General features: G+C 43.9%; 1 protein-coding gene across 1 annotated transcript in view; it reads left to right on the top strand.

Annotated features, from left to right (window-relative positions):
• The window catches only part of RFTN1 (raftlin, lipid raft linker 1), a 127121-nt gene that overhangs the window by 26942 nt on the left and 83936 nt on the right, over positions 1-16243 (top strand). The window contains exon 3 of the mRNA XM_066628221.1: positions 10147-10333. Coding sequence (XP_066484318.1) covers positions 10147-10333 — 187 coding nt within the window. The remainder of the gene's footprint in view (positions 1-10146; positions 10334-16243) is intronic.

Genomic DNA, 16243 nt, shown 5'->3' with positions numbered 1-16243 from the left:
TTAATAGTTTTATTTTTCAGTGCTCCCTGGACACAATCTTTCACAGGAAATGTATTTGTCAGTGAAATTGGAAGAGAGAAACTGTGGCACCATAGATAAGATTAAACATAGATTGTAACTTCTATTGAGCACACTAAAGCATGAGGAATAATGGCACATTTACAACTGTGGATTGACTTTGTCTGTCTGTGAATCATGCCTTAACCTTTCATGATTCAGACCTCTATAGAGGAAGTACATTTTGAAGAATAATCAACAATAGGATCTCAGGTGTGGCAGATAATTTCATTCAGTTTTACAGGAGTTAACAATACATATTCCTAAAAAAAGGTAGGCAGAAGGTTGTGACAGAAATGGGTGGTAATATCTGACCCCGGCTCTCTGCAGTCCTTGGTGGATAGTGATGATGAGGTTCTTGCATCACTGAGAGCTCAAGTTGACAATGGGAGAAAATCTTTATGATGGGAACCCAAGAGCAAATGGGTTCCTCTAGACTAGGCTGTCTGGACTCTGTACTTTTAAATGTGGTACATATTTGCAGCTGAAGGGGCCTCACTTCTAGCTGTCCTTGTCTGGTCCAGGCGTATGGTAGAGCAATGTTTCAGCTGCCTTGGTTCTTGATCTGAATTAATCTGGAGTTGAATGGTGGTAACTCTTGCTTTGTCCTATCCTGCATCTCTACTGCCTCCTGGACTCCTGTTAGCTTTCCCTATTGGAGATCAAACCTGGTCTCAGAGAGCCACTGCTGTGCTTCATTTGGGCTGTTGCACTCTTGTCTGCCTTTTTGTAGCTTAGGTGGGAATGGCTGGGTATGAGTTACTTAACATCAAGCTCAGACAATTACCCTTGAAGAAGTGATGTGAGAGGAAGCCCTGAAGTGAACCCCCCCCCCCCCAGCATCACCTATTTTAGCTCTGTTAGGGGCTTCTGAGATGGTGGTCAGGAAAAGTGATGGATCAGTTGCCCAGATGACAGTGAATTGGCTCCACTGCTTGGGAAACAAGAATGCAATTTACCACTGCACCACTGATGCTTACTCATTCACATTATGAGACTCATTATATAACGATGAATGAGAAAGCAAGGTTATGAAGGAAAGTGATGCTTATAAAACCTTTTATATGAAACTCCTACCTTGTAATCAGACCACTCCCAACGTGATTTCTTGAACAAGTTTAATTTTTATTAATACTCTGCATCAGAAATGAATTATATAGAAGCGGGCTTCAATAATCAATAGATCTACTGAGTAGTTAAAGAACCAGCACAATCTGATTCTGTGTCTTCTTAGGATCCAAGCAACTGCAGTTTTATTGGTATGAAGTGAATGTTATTGGAGCAAAGTAAGGAACGTTACCATACCCCTTAGGAGGCCTCCCAAGGCTGAAATTCTCCTGGGGGATTCAGCAGAGCCTGGGTCAGCACCACTTCATCCTCACTTGGGGAGTTACGGTGAATTGGGCTGCTAAGAGACTACAGTAATGGGATTTCATTGCTGTTGAATAAAATAGTGCAAATTCTCTCTACAATACATATGAAAAACATAAACTTGGATTAAATAGTGTGTATTATAGTGAGAATGGATGATGGCCGGATCCCAAAGGATCTCCTCTATGGAGAACTCGTGCAAGGAAAGCGCCCTACAGGTAGACCACAGCTGCGATACAAGGACATCTGCAAGAGGGATCTGAAGGCCTTAGGAGTGGACCTCAACAAGTGGGAAACCCTGGCCTCTGAGCGGCCCGCTTGGAGGCAGGCTGTGCAGCATGGCCTTTCCCAGTTTGAAAAGACACTTGGCCAACAGTCTGAGGCAAAGAGGCAAAGAAGTAGCCAGGGAGACAGACCAGGGACAGACTGCACTTGCTCCCAGTGAGGAAGGGATTGTCACTCCCAAATTGGCTTTTTCAGCCACACTAGACACTGTTCCAGAACCACCATTCAGAGCGCGATACCATAGTCTTTCGAGACTGAAGGTTGCCAATGGTGTATAGCGTAAGTGACAAAAATGTCAACCTGGAAGGAATCCATGAAAACACTATTGTGCATGAGGAAATCTGGAATAATAAACAATCAGTAGTGATCCTTGGCACATTGCAAAACGGGGATTGCAGTTCCAAATATGTATGCTAGCTATACATTTTAACTCGTTTTATATTATTGACTTGTATAAAATGAATGTAACCTTGATTACCGTTGTGGCTTGTGTATCATTATAGAATGTAAGAATCTGCCGAGCAGCAATCCTGAGCTGCCTGGAGTGTGGGGCTGTTGCAGTAAGAAAAACAGCCACTGCGGTATCCTGCGCACCCCCCCCCCCCAGACAGCAGCCCTGTCTCCTCAGGAGAAGAGGACTTTCGTCCCTTCCCACAAATAATGGAAGTAGCCCTGCAATGGGGCTAGCTGATTCTGCGGTAGCTCTTGAGTTGTGCAGAATCAGAGAGTCCCGTGTTGGGTCGCATGGCCTGACACGGGGCTCAGGATTGTTTAAGTTAGTATTCTCAATGCTGACTCAGAGTGGTTTGCAATGATTTTTTCTCTACCTTACCGGAGATATCTAGGATTGAACATGGAACCTTTGGCACATAAAGCAGATGATCTACCATTAAGGGCACAATCCCGAGGCACCCTTGTGCCGGCCCAGGAGGGTTGCAAACATGCCGTAAGGGTCCCAAATGTGACTGCATCCAGCCTCTGCACTGACTTGTGGAGGGAGCCTTGTGTTGGCCTAACCTGGCTGACACAAGGCTCTAGAGAGGGCAGAGAGGACATGGGAGGGAGGTGTTCTGGGGCAGGAGGCAGGCAAGCAGAGGGCGGTCCCGCGGGCAGGTGGGCGGGGAGCGGGAGGCAGGGCTGGGTGTGGCTCTTATGCTGGATCCTAACCCCCATTCCCAAGCAGTGCAGAGCGGCTTTAAGCTGCTCTGCTCTCCTCGGACTTGTGCCACCTCAGGAGGTAGCGCAATTCCAAGGAGACCATTGGGGCTGCAGTGGCTTACCCGGCGGTAAAGGGAAGAGTTGTTCCTTACCTCTGGCTGAGCCACTTCCGGGCCCTATCTTGCACTGGATATAGCTCAGGCCTCTTGTCCTGCCTGTTCCAGTGCAAGATAGAATGTAATTCACATGCCTTGCCTGATAGGTGTGGGGCATCTATAAATGGAATAAAATAATTTGCTTTAAACATGTGCATGGTTTTCAAAACTGCATTTTGATGACATTTGGAATCGTTTACGAAAAATGAAAACTATTAAAACAAGAAGTTCCCAAGGTGAAGTGTGAAATTTAACATACTATTTTTTATTTGGATAGGTTTTCCTGTATATGTTAGATTTGACTTTTTAAATTAGCTTTTCAACATACTGCATGTCATTTTCGTGTGCTGTTTAAAGCTTGTCCTTCTGCTCTTTCTTGGTGTAACAAATTTCAGTATTAAATATGTCCTTGTGTGTGTTCAGAAAATGAGCACTGATTTTTCTACTGCATTTTCCTCCCTAATGCTAGCTGTCATCAGACAAATTGGCTTGCAAAAGGTGTGGATAACTAAGGCCAGGAACTACAGAGTAATCGGTGTAAGGTTTGAGGTTGTAACAGTTACCCAATTAAGTGCAGCAGTTAGATTTCCTAATGGAACATAGCACAGTGCTATAATGGTTTGAAAAGCCTGCATTACGCTCCCATTTTATCTTTTTGAAAACCATTATGTTGTGACTTGTCAGCTGTCTTTAAATGTTGTTTTTGTGGACTCTCCTCCTGTGTTTTGTGTTTGAAATTATTTGAATGTAAAGAATATCATCTTGTATTATAAACAGGATGTTCATTATGTGGCTATTTCTGTATTCTATACAACTTTTAGCTTTTTGGTGCATGCTAGGAAGGTTAGAGTTTGCCAGACTTCATTTGAATCCTAGAATCTTTGAAAGTACTGTTAAGGTCATCTAGTCTAATCCCTTACTCAGTGCAGGCAGCTTTCACAGCATCCTCAATTGGAGGCCATCCAGCCTCTGCTTGAAAACCTCCAACGAGAGAGGCAGACTGTTTTAGTGCCGGACTGCTCTTATAGTGAGGAAATTCTTCCTCATGTCTGGCCTAAACCTACTTCCCTGTAATTTCAACTGTGTCTATAGGAGCCACAGAGAATAAGTCTTCACCTTCTATGTGACAATGCTTCACGTGCTTGAAGATCTCCTCTTAGTTATCTCCATAAACATACTATGCTGATTTAACCAGTCTTCATTGGATTTGGTTTCCAGACCTCTCTCCATCTTTGTTGCTAGCTTCTGAACCTGTTCCAACTTATCAATACCTTCTTAAAATATCATACGCAGAACAGGACACAGAATTCCAGGTGAGGAATGACTAGGGTGGAATTATTATTTATGGTGTTCTGGACTCTATGCTTGCTAACCAGGGCTGCATTGTGACTTTCGTGGGCTATAGGCCTTTTCCCTTCATGGGCCCCTTCCACCATAATTTTATCAATATTAAAAATTATTTTTGATATAACTTTAAATACTTCAACATTTGATTTTTTTTTTTCTGAGCCATTCTGGGCAGTGACAGCAACATGCACGTTGCTGCCCAGAATGGCTCCAAGATGAGTGGAAGGGGCCACTTACATGGTGCACTGCAGTGCCTGCAGTACTTACCTTCCCCCGCCCCCCCCCCCCCGCTAAGCTACTGAGTGTGAGGCTTTGAGGTGCTGTGGTTAGTGTTTTGAAGTCAAACCAAAGCACTATTTGCCAAACCCGATTCATATTGGTGCTTAACTGTGAAACTCACAGGGTGAGCCGTGTCAAAACATTGTAGTGGTGGAAGAGGAACAGAGTTCCAGAGGCTTGAGGTAGGGCTGGCCATGTGGTGGTCATGTGCTTAGGGACATGAAGCTGTGGGGGAAAGGTGTGTTACTGTGTCTGGGCTTAGAGCAGGGGTGTCCAAACTTTTTGGCAGGAGGGCCACATCATCTCTCTGACACTGTGTCGGGGGCAGGGAAAAAATTAATTTACATTTCAAATTTGAATAAATTTACATAAATGAATATATTAGAGATAGAACTTATATGAATGAATGAAGGTCTTGCAATAGTTCAAGGCCTTGCACAAAGCAAGGCCAGCCTTTCCTTCGCTGCTGCAGCTGCAGTGGAGGAAGCCCTCGTCCCACAGCTCACGCGAGAGGTTGAACAGTTGGCCGTCACGCTGAGGGCAGTTGCATCAGGCCAGCATGGACTCCAGCAAGTCTCCAGAGGGTGAGAGCCTCATTGGAGACTGGGGGCTCCCTGAGGGCTGGATTGGGAGTCCTCAAGGGTCACAAGTGACCCCAGGGCTGAGGTTTGGACACCCCTGCCTTAGAGAGTGAGCAGATTGCTGCTCCACCTAAAGCATCTAGGAGGCTTGAGCTGGGCCAGAAAGGAAGGAATTTGTTCCCAGAAATAAATCTACACCTGCTCCAGGTTGGTTGTAAATGATTCAAAAGCTATCATTCTGCTATTTTAACAATTTCACCTCTAGGAAGATAATTGCAGATTAAAAGTTGTGAGGCAATACAGGGTGATACCTGACTTTATTTCTGCCCAATGGTGCATGTATGCATCAGGTACCACATGTGGGCCAGGCAAAAATGGGTTAATGCGACCCTGTGTTACCATAGTACAGTGGGTAGGGTTGTAACGTAGCAGCCATGGTGCATTAAAGATTGGAAAAACCTGTCCACATTTGAACTGTGCCAAGAACTTACCAACTACTTTACATAGCAGAGGGAGATCCTTGTCCTAAATGGGTAAATGTGGACAATGAAATTTCTAAGACCAACCTTAAGTCTTTGATTTGTTTTATATTGTTTTGCCTGAGGGCTTGAGATGAACAGTGTATTTTGAAGGAGATTTGTAGAAATGCAATTGAGCAATAAAATATATTTAACCTGCTTGGGAGTTGGGATGAATGTTCTACATGCTATTGGGGGGAGGTTTTGTTTCTTTTGCAATAATTAAAAGAACCAGAGGGGGGGAAGGGAGTTAATTGAAAACAACCCCTTGGGATATTATTTCAATGGACCAACTTGGGATCAGTATCCTGATCAACCAGATCATTTCTGTTGGAGATGGGCCACCTGGCTGCCAACCCTTGACACACACAAATCCTGTAGCATTGTGTGACATGAATCATCTGGGAGCCTTGCTCTAGTGCTGCATCAAGCACTCCAGTCTATAAATGTTAGTGTTCTCCCAGAGGATCCTGAAACATAGTAAGGCCTGTAGGGCATGTTACCAGTGGTGCCTATAGAAGGGAGGAGCTACAGCCACTGAAGATTCTCCCCCCCCCCCAATTCGCTAATGGGATGATGGGAACAATTGTTGCCTGTCACCGCTACCCGTTGTATTGTCGCTGGCCATTTCCCAGCATGCCAGCAAGGGGACCTGTAACAAACATCACCCTTGGGGTAGGGAAGGACCAGGGGAGACCCCCAACCCAGCCAGGACTCAACCCTCCTCCACCACCCTCAAGAGCAATGCTTATTCATTTTTGCTTACTCCAAGCCCCAGGTCCCATTATCATACATGCCCCTGGTCAATCACTGCACCCAATACTTTATATAAAAGATTTTTATTAAAGCTTAAGGGAGCTTCAATTGCTCCAAAAAGACATAACTACATGCATCACAATAGCTTTAAAAACAAGAAAGATCTTACCTAAATAGAGGCTAAAACTACCATCTTACAGGTCTCAGTATTACTTCCAATATAAAAGCTGTTAGCACCCTTCCTCCTGCTCTCTCTTTTAAGGCACCCAAGCCCAGGTTTTATTCTTTAAGTTATCAATACCCTACACCTGGTTAACAACACCCAGCCTAAACCATCTTAAAGGGAAAGGGACTTGCCCCACCCCGTGACAGGACCAGTGCAAGGCTTTGTCCCAGGGCACCAAGAACTACTAGAAGACCAACTACATCAGTGATTTTCAACCAGTGTGCTGTGAATGGTCTGCATGTGTGCCACAGGTTTTTTGGGGAGGGTCATTTGTTAGTAGGGTCATTGGGGAGTATGAGCTTCTCACCAGCAGCATTGTGTGCCTTGTCAATTGTGAAAAAAAGTGGATGGTTCGTCTTGGCAACTTTAGTCAGTATGCCAAGAGATGAAAAAGGTTGTAAATTGCTGAGATATATCATCAAAAACCAGGCCTTAAAAGGCTAATTGAGTAAAGTATGCAGAAAAGGAAAAAAGGTTTTGTTTAAAATAAGTGTTCTTTGGCACAGGGTCAGTCTGATTGACAGTCTGCTTGGTTATTTGTATTTATTTTACACCACTTGCATTATATTGCTTAGTGGATTTTGTTATGAATTTCACTTAATTTGTATGCTGTGATAGAACTGCAAGGTGTATTATCCATCACTATATGCATTTCATGGGTTTTTCCTCTCTATTTAAAGAAATAATGATATTGTGTCCTGTGCTCCTCAATCAGAAGCTCCATTGTATATTCCTGGAACATAGTTCTTGTAGGTTAAGAAAAACTGTAGGAGGAGGTATGGGGCAGCAGCTAGCTATCCTATTATTATTTAAATTATGCCTTTTTATTACTAGTTTTGAATATTTATTAGTTTTTTTATGATAACTTCTTTCATTATACAGAAAGGAGAAGCCACACATTCTTATGGGAAATAAGAATAAAGAATTTCTGCAGAGTCTAGTGGCTTTCATGCAGACTGTGTACCACTGAAGAAACCTGTTTTAAGAATCTAAGTACCTTCAGTGAGCTTTTATTCCTGTTGATGTTTAATGGGACCCAAGTGCATGGAGGCACTCTCTCGGGATCTAAAACAGCTTGAATTTTTCCCACTTGGGAAGGAAATTGAAGAGGCAAAGGCTGAAAAATTGAGTCCACACTTGCAAACATTGAAGGGATAGTGAAGGCCTGAACGTGTATTGATGAAGCTTAGATTATTTGATGAATCACCTTGGACTACAAGTTCACAGGCTCTCTGGGACCATGTCCTTGTTTACATGCAATTCCAAAATTGAGCTCTACTCATGATACACTGAATTTGTCCAAATAATACCTTGCACCATAGTATGGAATACAGACATTAGTTTGGGAGATTAAAGCAGTGGTTTCCAAGCTCCTACAAAGGAGTTGGGAACAAGGCAAGTCTTTGTGGGGTTGGGGTTGAAGGGCATCACCCCTGTAGCGATTGTGCTCCCGCCACAACCACGGGGTTTTTTCACTTACCTGGAGAGCTGTGCGGGCCTTTGACAGGGTGCAGGGGGCTTGCAGCCTCCTCTGTGGGCCTTCCCATTGCTCTAAACCAAAAGTTTTTAAATCAGAACTGGAAGTGGGCTCTGATAGGAGATAAGAGCTGTTTAGAGTAGCGAGGAGGCACACAGAGGGGACTATGAGCCCCCGCACCCTACTGAAGGCCAGCATTGCCCCACAGTTAAATGAAAAAAACCCTTGGTCATGGCTGTGGCACAGTCATTGCTGTGCTGTCGCTACCATTCCTGCAGGGCCACTCCCCTTATGGGGGAATGCCCTTTTTCCGGTTCCCCTAGTAGGTCTCAACCCACCAGTTTTGGAACTACTGCATTAGAGGATTCCAGAATTTAGAATATTGGTATTGGTTGCAGCAATGAGGTGAATCTTGACAAAGCACCATTGAAGTCAAGGTAACAACTTCGTTGTGACTAATTAAAGTCCAGTTCATTTCAATAGGACTTAGGGTCAAATCCTATCCAACTTTCCAGCGCTGATGTGCTGTATTCTGTGGTAGGGGTGCAGTCTTGGAGACCACTTCAAGGTAAAGGAATGTTTGGGGCTACATTGATGCTGGAAAGTTGGATAGGATTGGACCCTCAGTCATCAGAACTAACTCTCTTATGATACAACCCATGGCTTTTGCTGCCTTAGATGTCATCTTAGGTTTATGTGGAACTATTGCATGGGTGGACAGGAAGATGAAAATACTACAGATACTCGCCCATAAGTCGATCCCACAGATAAGCCGAGGACAGGTCTTGAGCCAACAATCACGGAATTTTCTATGATCCTCGGATAAGTCGGGGGTTAAACTTAGGGGGGTGTCTGACTATAGTTTTGTCTGATTTTACTCAAGGCCAGATCCTTAAAAATAACCCACCACTAATTGTTACCTAAGAACTATAGTCTCTAATTTATTAAAAACATAGTAAAAGATCATAAGAGACCTTTTTATTCTTCTGTTCTTCAAACAGATAAAAAGAGAAAACACTGTGATGAATACATGAGGTCTGTGTTTTCATATGGGGGAGATGAGGGCTTGTATTATTAATTACAAACATTTTGCTAATATGAAGGATACAATTTATGGAAATGGGCTGCCAAGGGATATAAAAGTGGAAAATGTTGGGAACCACTGCAGGAGAACCATGAATCAAATCCACCTTTAAAGTGTCTGGTGTGTTAAGCCAGAAGCTCTACATACAGTGAATGGTTGGCAACCTTCAGTCTCGAAAGACTATGGTACAAGCCCACAGCACCCGGTATTCCCAAGCGGTCTCCCATCCAAGTACTAACCAGGCCGATACAACCCAAAACACATAACTGGGAGTGTGGAATTCAACTCACAGCAGAGAGATGCAGCTGCATATATTTGCAACCCTTTTTACTCAGAAGTAGACCCACTGCTTTCCATGGGTGTTATTCTTAAGTAAGGGTGCATTGAATTGTAGCCTGCTTCAGATGGAAAGGAGGATTCCCATCCTGGTGTTTCAAAAAACAGACCTGCTTTGTAAGCATTTACAAAGGAGAACCAGGCTGCAGAAGGAGAATAAAAGGTTAATAAATTGCTTCTAAGGAGCTGTGCCTGCCTGCTGCTTGAGAAACTTGGTGCCTGTCTGCCCTTGAGAAACAAAACTGTTCAGAGTTGAAAGGCTTTGTCCTCTGATTGACCCAGAGATCAGGAGAAGTGATAATTGGAGCTTGATTACTTTTCAAAAATTTCACGTACTATAGGCAAGTATCTATGGTATTTTTTTTAAAAATGTCTTCCTTCAACAGGTATTTAGTTAGCAATGCACTGAACCACAGGAAACTGTTTTATTGCCAGAAGGGGATATGGCTGATAAAGGTTTTAATATTTACGTAACTTCATTTAAGATTATTGATTTGTCTGTCTTTTTGGTTCCAGATGAGCTACCAGGATCATTAACAATCAGGCTGTCCTCTTTGCATGATCTTCCTGCTCAGCTACAAGAATTGTATCAGCAGGGCTTCATCTTGGCTGCTGTCCATCCCTTTGTGCAACCAACTAATGAGAAAGAGAGGACTCCCCAGGAGCAAATCTTCAGGGCTGTACTGATCAAGAAAACGGAAAGGTAAAGCTCTTTTAGTGAACTGGGTATAAAAATAGACAATGAGATTTCCTGCTGAGATTTGACCTAGATCGGGAAATTATAGCAGTGTCATGTTAATATTTGCTGTGCCAGGCGTAGATATTTTTATAGGCTTAGCATGTTTTTCGTGCTTATGATCCATCTCCAGTTTGGCAGCAGGGTCTGAGGATAACCAACTCAAATGTGTTTTATATTTAGACTACCCTGTCACCAGGAAACAACCAGTCCTGGAAAGAAGTTAGAAAGAATGGCTCATTTTATAGTCACACTTCATTTCACTGAACGCACCTAGAAAATGAGTTGTGTTTGCATTTATTTATTAGAAGCATTTATATATCTCATTTCCACCCTTGAGGGAGCTCAAGGCAGCTTGTGGTATACAATAAAAACAATAAAATCATAAAACAATAACCAGTTCATCTAAGATAAAAGCAATAACAGGAATGCATAAAAAGCAAGACAGCTGAAAAGACACACTAACCAAAAGCTTGACAAGACAGAAAATTCCTATGACATGTGGAGGGCCAACAAACAGGAGGCAATTCTAAGTTCTAAGGGGAGAAGGTTTCAAAACCAGACACCACCAGAGAGAGAGAGAGAGAGAGAGAGAGAGAGAGAGAGAGCCCTATGTGATTTGGTGTTTTGCCTACAGCATGTGGATGGTGCTGTTTATGTTCTTTTTTTAAAAAAAAGTAAACGTGTGCATTTTTTAAGAGAACTGGTCTAGCATAATGGCTGAAAGATTGAGCTGTAAATCAGAACTTCCCCTATTTGAATCTCACCTTTGCCATAGACTTACTAGGTAGTCATAGGTAAGCTGCATTCTGTCAGCCTCAGCTGCAATATGGGAATAATAATACTTACCTTACAGGACACAATCCAATTCTAAGGTTTGCCTCAAGACAACGCATGTGAAGTACTTTGTGTATTGAAAAAAGCATGATACTAATCCATTGTAGAATGAAGAGCTTCTGTGTGGGGCGGTGAGCCTGACACGGACGCTCAGGATCCAGTGGAGTGAAGCTCTACTGATCCTGCTTCCTTCCTGCCCCGCTCCCTCCCCCAGCATGTCTCCTCCCCTCCCTCCCTCTGCCTCCCCCTGCTCCAGAACACCTCCTTCCAGCCGCCCTCCACATCCCAGCGACCTCTCCACTGCCTGGCGGTCCTTGTGACCGCGGGCTAGCACCAGCACTCCACCAGCGCTAGGGTCCACAAACGTCCCCTTCGGCAGCTAGGTGTCATGCAAACTTAGTGCTCTGCACCCCCTCTAGCTATGTTACTTGTCCTCCCTGCCATTACTTTTGACCCACCTTTCTTCTTCTGTTGTTAAATCTTAAAATAAAACTAATATTTTAACCCTTTGTTTGCCTGGTACCTGGTTATGGAGAGCGTCAGTGGATTGTTGCATCTTTCGCTCTGCAGGTGCTACTATGAGGGATTCTAAGAGGGACCCCTGGGGTTTAGAGTTCTCCTAGGAGGGGCTTTTTTTGCCCAGAAAATCTTCCTCTGTCTTGTCTTATAGCCTGAGCTAGGTGTAGTTGCGTACATTTCTTCCAAGGCTTTCCTCCATTCAGCTTCTTATCCAACAAAGGAGAGGAGCAATATTAGGTGCTTCTTGCCTGGGTTAGCCTGCATTCTTTGGGAATCTCCTCTCATCCATGACAGAGTCATAAAAATTTTTCACATGACATCGCTTTTAAACAAAGAACTTGTTAGGTGAAATCTGAGATGGTACAATCACGTGAGATATTGCACTGGATTAGTAACAATGGTTGCCAGTAATCCATGTAGATATGTTATCAGATGAATCCTAGATTGAATCTAGTTTCATTGCAGCTCTGTATCTGTATTTGTGGTCACCCTGATAGCTAGAATTTTCCACCAGAAGATTCTAGAATAAAGCAGACAGAATAGTTTCATATGAGCCTAATTTTACTATCATAGAATGCTGCCTTATATCTGGTCATCTATCTCAGTCTTGTCTTTGAAAGCAAAAGATTAAGATGGATATCTGGATTTAGTCATTTAGGTAGATCTTATAAGACTTGCTATGGCTTACAAACTACCAGTTGAAGTGCAAGTTATAATGATTCCTGCCTGTTAGATTGTTTGCCTTCAAATTGGACAAAGTGCAATAGTTGGTACTGTTTCTTCTGTCAAACTTAAGTGAGTTTTAGCTGTTAAGAATATTTTGAAACCAATTTGCAAATGAATGTGTTCAGTTCCTGTTGAACTGTTTCCATGCATGCCCGAGAATATGACCATATACAGAAACTTACCCTTGCACCTGCTATTTAAAAATAATTGAACCATAAACAGTGGTTTTAAAAGGTGTTTTTTGGTTCTTATTTGGTCAAGCAAAAAGACACTTTTCGCAAGCAACTCTCCCCCTTCATTGTCTCACACCTCCATAAGTAGCTCCTTTTCATATTGCATTTATCTGCACTATTTTGTAAGTATTCCATCTTACTTCCATCATGGTACTCGAGCTAGCTTACATTGGGTTCCCAGGTAATCTTCCATCCAGGCACTGATCACACTGAAACCTGTGTAGCTTCAGCAAAGTTGTTACATCATGTACATGTCTTTGGAGCTGCTGTACTCAACTGAATTTTATGGGTGCACTGCACTGCCAGAACTCAAGTTAAGAACATAAGAACAGCCCCACTGGATCAGGCCATAGGCCCATCTAGTCCAGCTTCATGTATCTCACAGCGGCCCACCAAATGCCCCAGGGAGCACACCAGATAACAAGAGACCTCATCCTGGTGCCCTCCCTTGCATCTGGCATTCTGACATAACCCATTTCTAAAATCAGGAGGTTGCGCATACACATCATGGCTTGTACCCCATAATGGCTTTTTCCTCCAGAAACTTGTCCAATCCCCTTTTAAAGGTGTCTAGGGTAGACGCCAGCACCACATCCTGTGGCAAGGAGTTCCACAGCCGACCACACGCTGAGTAAAGAAATATTTTCTTTTGTCTGTCCTAACCCGCCCAACACTCAATTTTAGTGGATGTCCCCTGGTTCTGGTATTATGTGAGAGTGTAAAGAGCATCTCCCTATCCCCTCTGTCCATCCCCTGCATAATTTTGTATGTCTCAGTCATGTCCCCCCTCAGGCGTCTCTTTTCTAGGCTGAAGAGGCCCAAACGCCGTAGCCTTTCCTCATAAGGAAGGTGCCCCAGCCCCGTAATCATCTTAGTCGCTCTCTTTTGCACCTTTTCCATTTCCACTATGTCTTTTTTGAGATGCGGCGACCAGAACTGGACACAATACTCCAGGTGTGGCCTTACCATAGATTTGTACAACAGCATTATAATACTAGCCGTTTTGTTCTCAATACCCTTCCTAATGATCCCAAGCATAGAATTGGCCTTCTTCACTGCCGCCGCACATTGGGTTGACACTTTCATCGACCTGTCCACCACCACCCCAAGATCTCTCTCCTGATCTGTCACAGACAGCTCAGAACCCATCAGCCTATATCTAAAGTTTTGATTTTTTGCCCCAATGTGCATGACTTTACACTTACTGACATTGAAGCGCATCTGCCATTTTGCTGCCCATTCTGCCAGTCTGGAAAGCACCGGTCCCAGGACAGATCCTTGGGGCACACCGCTTTTCACCTCTCTCCATTGTGAAAATTGCCCATTGACACCCACTCTCTGCTTCCTGGCCTCCAACCAGTTCTCAATCCATGAGAGGACCTGTCCTCTAATTCCCTGACTGTGGAGATTTTTCAGTAGCCTTTGGTGAGGGACCGTGTCAAATGCCTTCTGAAAGTCCAGATATATAATGTCCACGGGTTCTCCCACATCCACATGCCTGTTGACCTTTTCAAAGAATTCTATAAGGTTCGTGAGGCAAGACTTACCCTTACAGAAGCCATGCTGACTCTCCCTCAGCAAGGCCTGTTCGTCTATGTGTTTTGAGATCCTATCTTCGATGAGGCATTCCACCATCTTACCCGGTATGGATGTTAGGCTGACTGGCCTATAGTTTCCCGGGTCCCCCCTCTTTCCCTTTTTAAAAATAGGCGTGACATTTGCTATCCTCCAATCTTCTGGCACCGTGGCCGTTTTGAGGGACAAGTTGCACACCTTAGTCAAGAGATCTGCAACTTCTCTTGCAGAACTTCAAGTTCTGACAGTGCACCATGTTTTATGGCTGTTGCAAATGGTGACATGCCGTTTAGTTCAGCTGGGCACCGCCACACTTGGTGAGTGACTGCAGCCATGCGCCAACAGTCTTCTAACAAGCCGTGGTACTGATAAGTCAGCATGGAGGCAGGCCGGGCGGTAGTGGAATGGGGCAAGAAGGGGGCAGATCAAAGCTGGGCAGCAGCAGTACCACCTATCTCCTGTATCCTGTCCTCCTTCCTGGCCTCGTTCTGCATTCCTGAGTCCACTCGGATTTTGTGCTAGCAAAATCACTGGCATGGGTCCAAGTAGAGAGCCCCCCATACAGGATAAAGGGCATGCTTGTGGCTGCATTGGTGATAGGATTGGGCTGTTAAATATTCATTCTGGATTTCAAGATTGATGCCATGAAGCTAATATATTAGAGGCAAGGAACTAGAAGTAAGTACCAGATCATGAACTATGGGACGAAATATGCTTCTACCTGGAACAAAGTGATGGTTTTGCCCCAGTTGGGCTGTCTCTTTCACAGAGGTTACTCTAGAACTGGCTGATTGTTGCCCTGTGCCTGAATTGCTTTCTTAATATCTAGAAATAATACTTAAATAAGGTACAGACAACGCCTTGAACGTAGGCAGAGAAATTCTAGCAGTGCGTTATGAAATAAATACTAAAGGGATGATAGGCAATTCAAAATAGAAAAGAAGGGGATTTTTGTGGTGGCCAGGAGGTTGCAGATGTGAGGCTTAATCTTGGGACTGCCTGTTCACAGTGATTCTCACATGACAGATCTGATTCACGCTGATTTACACTTTCAGGAAAGCCCCTGGCAGAAGAGAAATTGCTAGCTGGCGACAGCATATTATGATGTATGTCTCCTTTACAAGCTTTGTTCAACTTCCAGTAAGCTACCCAGAATAAGAAAACTAGAAGTGTGTTATATATTGCAGAGCAAGAAACAGACTTACTCTCAAGTCATTCAGAAATTCAGAAAGACGTTATGGTTTCCTATCTGTGTCGTTTGCTTTCTGATTAACAAATAACTGTCTTCATGTTTTGACCTGCTGTTCAGCTTGTCTTGGTCTACTGGTATTGTATGAAATTTACAGCATAGTCCCACAAATGTCTACTCAGAAGTAAGCTCCACTGAGTTTAAAGGGACTTGGGGCCCAGTCCTGTTGAGCCCTTGTGCCAGCACTGAGCTCCAGCATGTAAACATGCTGTGCCCTGTGCTGGGTGGAGGACACTGCTGGAATCCCTGAACGTAGGTTATACTGTCAGGCAGTGGTGCAGGTTTTCAGGGCTGGGAGAAGAACCGGTCTGGGAAGGGGTGGAACCAATAAAGGCCTCCTCTGCTGGATCCTATCCTCCATGTCAGGCTGAAAAGCTCTATTCTTTGGGGCCTGGACATTTCTTCTGGACAAGGGGATTAAAGTTCCCTTCCTCTGAAATTCCTCTTCCCCCAAGGAGACCTCTGGAGGAGACCTGGTGCCTGTGGGTTGCAGTAGTTGCCATTTTGGTGCCACTATTCTTCCAGGTTCCAGGAAGGATCGGATTGGGCTGCCCCCCCCCCCCACTTTCATATAGGAATGTGTCTTTACTTGGCCAATCTCGATGAAAGGAATTGAATTTTCTCTTCCTTAGTTTATACTGTACCACTACGTTGTTCTTGTTTTCTAGTTCTTCTTTCTCATATAGCAGGGTGCTACTATCTCTTTTTTTAGTCAAAATGTCAACATTAATTGTTGTG

The sequence above is a fragment of the Tiliqua scincoides genome, chromosome 5, assembly GCF_035046505.1.
Source record: "Tiliqua scincoides isolate rTilSci1 chromosome 5, rTilSci1.hap2, whole genome shotgun sequence".
Taxonomy (NCBI): domain Eukaryota; kingdom Metazoa; phylum Chordata; class Lepidosauria; order Squamata; family Scincidae; genus Tiliqua; species Tiliqua scincoides.
Note: the sequence above shows the minus strand (reverse complement) of the source record. Positions and strands in the feature narration are given on the sequence as shown.